The sequence below is a fragment of the Cygnus olor genome, chromosome 2 (assembly GCF_009769625.2).
Source record: "Cygnus olor isolate bCygOlo1 chromosome 2, bCygOlo1.pri.v2, whole genome shotgun sequence".
Lineage (NCBI taxonomy): Eukaryota > Metazoa > Chordata > Aves > Anseriformes > Anatidae > Cygnus > Cygnus olor.
Window position 1 is genome coordinate 92088881 of NC_049170.1, and position 6862 is coordinate 92095742.

General features: G+C 45.0%; 1 protein-coding gene across 2 annotated transcripts in view; it reads right to left on the bottom strand.

Annotated features, from left to right (window-relative positions):
• The window catches only part of MOCOS (molybdenum cofactor sulfurase), a 233051-nt gene extending 227817 nt beyond the window's left edge, over positions 1 to 5234 (bottom strand). Inside the window, exon 1 of one of the 2 annotated variants that reach the window (XM_040549017.1) lies at positions 4906 to 5222. In XM_040549017.1, the coding sequence (XP_040404951.1) occupies positions 4906 to 5014 (109 nt within the window). In that variant the 5' untranslated portion in view covers positions 5015 to 5222. Of the gene's footprint in view, positions 1 to 4905 lie in introns of both variants that reach the window. The other variant, XM_040549019.1, reaches the window with a different exon arrangement.
• Between the last annotated feature and the right edge of the window lie 1628 nt (positions 5235 to 6862).

The following is a 6862-nucleotide window of genomic DNA, read 5'->3' on the forward strand; positions in this document are numbered from 1 at the left end:
CTGTTATTTTCCCCCCCACACACAAAAAGCATGTGGCTAATATAAATTGTAAGACAGCCCAACAGGATATAAAGGCTATGCTAGTATGCATTTGGGATGACTGCTGTACCTCACTCATGGTTTACGACTTATACAGAATGTAACAACTTCAAACTCACTCTGCTAAAATTTTGGATCCTGTATCTTCACATTTTACCACTGCTTGGGCTGAAGCTGTCCATGTGCAATCTAGCCAAAGGCAGGGACCCTGGGTATCTGCACTCAAATTACACAGCCTGAGGGGAATCACCTTTTTCTCCTTCTTGCTCTGGACCAGAGCACTGCAACAGAAGCTGTCCTCGGCCCATCCACAGCCTGCACCTGCTCAGCACCACCAGCAGCACCAAGTGGCATCCTGTACTCCCAGGAATGGGAAAAGTCGGTCAGATGCAAGAAGGAACCAACGCGCATCCTCTGCTGCCCTGTCCTTTGCACAGGGAGTCTCCCCTTGATCGCGGGGATAGCGCCAGGCAAAAACGTCCACTGGAGAAAGACTCCAAGCCATAAGGCAAACAAGTAAAATGCCACATGCCTTGCTTATAGTTCAGCACAGACCTTGGGAAACAGTGAGTCAGAATAAACTTACTCCTTATATCAACCTAGTTTTTGAAACGACATGATGAGACTTGAATACTGCTAACTTGTGTGCAAAGAGGCTAATAATGAAAGTTTTTTGCTGAACACACACACTTAGTCTTCAACCAGCAAATAACAGATTGGAAAAAACCAGATTCATTCACAGGTAGCAATTGCTGGTAATCAGCAAACGAGCAGAAAGTAACAAACACGAGTGGAAGACAGCTGCCAGATCTGGTCTTTTCTTTCAAAAAAATGTCAGGCTACAAACCTTTTTTCTAAGAATTATATATATAAAACAGGCACAAACCGAAAGCTGAGACCCAAAGCTGGCAGAATTACTGGTTTGACAAGGCAACCACATTTCCGTACCAGTGGAGAAAGGGAGGTCACGCCTACACTGGCAATCAAACCAGGAGCTGAGCACAGCTCGGCAGGCTCACGGTACACTCATCCTCACACGTTTCATAAAACGCAAGCAGCAGCCAGCTATTAACAGAATTACTCTGAGCTGACACGCCAGAATGCATCTCCTACTTCTCAAATTTAGCCAAACCTGCGGATTATCCCAAATGTGACAAAATAAATATGCTTTTCTACTCTCAGAGGACAGCGCTGACCTTTACTAACAGATTCACTGAGAACTAACTGAAATGCACGGAGAAAACCTGCTAAGCCTATTAGCTGCTTACAGGAAAAGTATCGGTGCAAATAATTACCAGTAGTATCAGTAAAAAAGTATTATTTTTGTGTAAGGGCAACTACCCAGCTACTTCTTAACCGAACAACAGAATAAGCGCTCGCAGGGAGACCAGTTCATGAACCATCATTTGAGTTTCAAGGAAACAAAGGCCAGTTTTGTCATTCAAAGCTTAGTTTGCCCTTTGTTCTTAAACAGGCAAGCTACACTGTTACTGTTAGTTGGACATAATCACACACAGACTGCTAAGGTAAAACATGAAATTAGTAGGGCATTACGTTTTTACATTTGACATTTAACGTGGCAGTGCATTTGACATTAAATGTGACAGTGTATTTTAGCTCAAATAAAGGTACCTTCAGAGAGTCAACAGCCCTTAAAGAGTACGTGATCACTAATATGCCCTGGTTTTCGTTTGGGGTGTGTGCGTGTGTAATCCATTGCTTATCGCTCTTGGAAAGCTCCCGCTGAAATGGAGACAGTTACCTTCGAGAAGAATACTGGCACCTAACCAAAACTGGGAAGGTGTCTTGGGTCCAAATGCTGCATCACAAACCACGTCTGCTTTTTCTTTTTTAAAAACATGATACAAACCAAAGCCGGTATTTTCTTTGCTAAGATAAAAATCACAGAAGCATATTCATTCCCATTACTTAACAACAGAACCTATAAACTCCTGCTGATTCCTTTAGCCATTTCTAAAGCATAATTTACAATCCTACATTGCAGATAAGGGTATGCTGTTCACAAGATTAAAGTCAAGGTCACGTACTGCACATACACTGCTGCCTGTGAAACACAGATCAGTTTCACAGACTCCACATATATTTTTAGAAGGGGCTGCTCAAGCCCTCGGCTAACAGCCCTTGAGTTACAAACGTGAAGACAAACCTTGGCTTAAAAGGTAAAATTTACGGCTTCTGTATCAAAACAGACATAGCCCTGCTGATTCAAGGAAGTATGCCCGATCCTTTCATCCCCTCACAGAACCTGAAAGGGAAATCCCCAACGCATTCAGAAAGAGCCTTCTGATGGAGACAAGAGTGAAACTCCCACAGACTTTGGTAAGATCACAAGCAGAACATCTTTGAAAAAAAAAAAAATCCTGCCTTTACAGTATGTCCAGCAGCTGGCCCTACACATAAATATTGTACCATCTTCTCAACAGACACTTGTGCAACTACTCATACTAGAGCTACACCAGAAGCATTACCACCATGGAGTCAAAACTTTATGACACAGAAAAGGCTTCTGCCTTCCCCAGAGAGCACAAGATGTCCTTAGCAAACAGCACCGAGTATCAGTGATCAGGAAGAAGTGAATACACACACATGCACTAATTTTTATTACCACGGTCTGCATGTAATGGGTTGACACTTTCAACATGGACCCCTAGGCTTAATTCATGGATATCTAGACAGGGAACCAAAAAACTCAACACATAAAAAGTGAACAGCAAAATTGGGATTTTTACACATCTTTAATGATGGAAAGATCTTTGAGATATGTCCCAAATGAACAGGCAGAGCAAGACACTACTGTTAGCTACCTAGAGTTTGTTCTCTTTTACCTAGAGGACCTGGTTAAGAACACTCCTTACCAGAAGGGATTAAATGGCAACAGCTCTGTGCAGTACTGAGGCACAACACCTTGAACAGGTTCCTTTGAGAATCATCATTTGTACAGTCAGGACTTACCCATAAAGCTGACCTGAGGCCATCAGAGATTCAAAACTCCTGCCTCGTCTCCTTTATGTTCTGGCAGGTCCCTGAAAATGCTTATGTAGCTAAATACCTGAAAGCCCCACTAATTTCCTGTATGTCACTTGGAGGAGGCCCCTTTACTCACTTTTACTGCTTTAACCTGTACATGAGCCACCTTCCCTTTGCGTTATTTCAGCAAGGCAACAGAGACCTACAGCTTCAAAAGCCATCTGTAACATCCACATCAGTGAAGACCTTCAGCAGCATGGATACAGCTATATGGCTAAACCAAAAGGGGCCAAGGAACAAGTACAAGCAGCATGCTTATCATCCACACTGCTCCACTGTCACCCAGCTCCTGGACTAGTCCAAATAGTCAACTTTGAGCCAGACAGACACGTTAAGGCAGGGAAACTTAACCTTACACAGTATTGCCATTACCTAAAGACACAAGTTCCTGACTAGAGGAGAGATGCCCCTGTTTTTAACATGAGGATCCAAGGCAGGACAACACATATATATACACACAGCGATCAGTTTACGACACCAATCTTCCTCATAGATGTGAGGAGCTCTCAAGATGAATGGAAGACTATTTATGAATTGAATAAAGCATCAAAATTCTCAAATAAAAATTTAAAAAATAATAAAAACCTAAAATAAACACTGAATTTCTAGGAAGGGTAGAAGGAATTTGCAATCTAGGTTCCTTTACCATAGACTATCCTCTGTTTTCAGTTAGCTAAATTATGACAGATTCTAATTTATACCTTGTGTGTGTTGTTGCTGTTGTTTTCTTGAAATATTCTCAAATACTTATTATCCATGTCTTAGTTTAGTAAACTGCATGGCTGAAGTGTAACTTAGTAGCTTACATTAGCCATAACATTTTGAAATGGAGGTAAATATGCTCCTAACATGCTGTCTTTGCAGTGACCTCTTACTTGGGAACCCAGACAGACCCACCAGATGCCATTCACTAGTAGATAGGCTTGATTTCAAAACTTGGGAGACTCACGAGAAAAGAGACCGATTTTCAAGGGTTTTGTAAAGACATCTGTTTAAATGGCTAAACAACGGCTTTGGTTATAAAACACTAATTTTTCAGGATCTTGGCCTGAATTTACCACCAGCAGTTTCTTGTTATCCAGCCTTCAGTGACGCAACTAACATTGCTAAATATTAGATTTTGAAATCAGCTTACAGGCTTGTGGCTAACAGAAGAAAAACTCTTCAAACTGCTGTTTGACATTAAGTTTTTTCCACATTCCCCTGGAGAGAAAAAGTCAAATTTCTTTATTTTTTTCCTCAGAAATACTTGCGTGTGAGAAAGCCAGCTTAGATTCTACTACAAAAACTCCAAGAAATGAGAAAAAGGGGCGATAACGTGAAACTTAACATAAAGACAGGTCAAAGCAACAGGTGTAGGGCATCTGAAGTGACGTTATTTATTCTCTATTTAGTTGCTGGGTTTTGGTTTGTTGTTGTTGGGTTTTTTTTGCTAAGTATTTTGAAGTACTAATATCATGGGCATCAATACCTGAGTTGTTTTTTTGGGTATACTCATTACGGTTGGACTTGAAGCAATAGGTGCATATTTAAGTAACACGTGCAGTACATAAACACGCCGAATGGCATGTGTGAGCAGGAGAGCTGCATAACCCGCAGAAGCAATTTACAAACACCCGCTTAACGACACACCTGTACCACACAAGGGCTGTTTTACCACTTTAATCTCCATTCTCTCTTGTCTTTAACCCGCACGGCTAAACCTCTCTCCCCATCCCACCGCTGTCCCTGCAGCCCCCCCGCCCAGCCCCTCACGGTGCCCGGGACCACCCCGCCGAGCCCGGGCGGCGCCCGGGGCCCCTGCCCGCCCCGCGGTACCTCGGAGCCGGGGGAACTCGCGCTCCCGGAGCCTGCCGAGGTCGCCGCCGCCGTAGCCGGCGGGGCGGCTGCCCAGGGAGACCCGGCAGGACAGCGGCTCCCCGGCCATGCCGCGGGTCCGGGCGGGGAAGGAAGTAGCGAGGCGGGTACGACGCGGCCGGAGACACGGAGCGAGCCGCCCGACGGGCAGGCGCTCCGCCCGGCCCGGCCCGGCCCGGCCCGGCCTCTCCACCCCGCCTCACGCCCCCGTGGGGCAGCGCCCGGCACCGCCACCGGGGCCCCGGCACCCCCAGGAGGCGGCCGGGTGTCGCCGGGACCCCAGTGCCGGGCCTGCCTCCGGGAGGTGCTCGCCCAGAGCCTCGGGTGCCTGCTCCCTGCTCTGTGACCACCAGGGGCAAAGTAGAGACTGGCCAAAGTGGTCTTTCCTGGAGCACAAGGGCACTGGGGTTGGGCAGAATCAGAGAATCATTCAGGTTGGACTTCAAGATCACCTGGTCCAACCATCACCCTACTACCAATGTCACCCACTAAAACATGTTCCTAAGCACTACGTCCAACCTTTCCTTGAACACCCCCAGGGACGGTGACGCCACCACCTCCCTGGGCAACCCGTCCCAATGCCTGACTGCTCTTTCTGAGAAGAAATGTCTCCTCATTTCCAACCTGAACCTCCCCTGGCACAACTTGAGGCCATTCCCTCTTGTCCTATCACTAGTTATCTGTGAGAAGAGGCTGACCCCTAGCTCCCCACACCTTCCTTTCAGGTAGTTGCAGAGAGCAATAAGGTCTCCCCTGAGCCTCCTCTTCTCCAGACTAAACAACCCCAGTTCCCTCAGCTGCTCCCCATAAGACTTGTGTCCCAGGCCCTTCACCAGCTTCATAGCCCTTCTCTGGGCACATACTCAGTACTCAGTGCCCCTCTTCCTAAATCCTCACTTTTTGCAGAATACTGCTTAACATAGGGATAGCCATGGAGATAGCCCTTCCCTCAAGTCCACCTCCACTTTTCCTCATTTCACCCAGATGATACATCTTTGGTTGTTGCTAATAGATGGTGGAAATCGCTTTCGCCCACCTCCAGTTTGATGTGTCATGCTCCTCCATCACGCTTAACCAGCACAACTAGCCACAGGTGCTCTGTGGTCAGCGTGCAGGACCATGGCTGGCCAGAGGCCCGAAGGAGTGCCATGGGCAGGCAGGCACGTATAGAGAGATAATCGAGAACATAAACAACTTTGCTTTGTAGGATAAGCTACAACCACACACACACAAAAGTATCAGAGCCAAAGGAAGTTTTTGGTTTTTTTAATTTTTCTCAAAAAGTTTTTCCTGACATAATATCATTTGACAACAGATTTTTTTCTATTTGCAACTCTGCAATATACCCTTCAATATTTAGAGTTAAATGACCCCGCAGTCCAATCCTAAAGATAAAACATTCTACAATAAATCTGCCCAGACTTCCAGTAAGACAGACACTTTATTTGAAATGCTGTTAATTGGTCATCAGTGAGGTAGGAAACTGATGAGAACAAAGTTCAACCCAAAAAGAACTGTATTAACTTAGTATTTTATAAAAAATATTGAATAAAAGTGGTGCAGAAAATTAAAAAAAAAAAAAAGCCTGACACGAAATACTGTGCTAATATGTTCCCTACTTTATATATTAGGAGAATTTGCCCAGTTTAAGAAAACAGTCCTGGCTCCAAGGCACTGAGGAATATTTCTATAACGCTGTAAGAATATGTTTATCCCTGACCGTGTCTTCATGACTGGCAGGTATATAGTCCTGTTTCCAGATGTAGTCCCCTTCTACAGGACTCGCCTTGATACTGTGATGTTCACACCATCACCAGTACTGTAACTCTCTACATTTCGTTTCCAAACCTTGTATTTTTTTGAATGCCAAAGCCAGAAGAAAAACAAGAACATTGTCATATTATTTACAAAGTCCTCT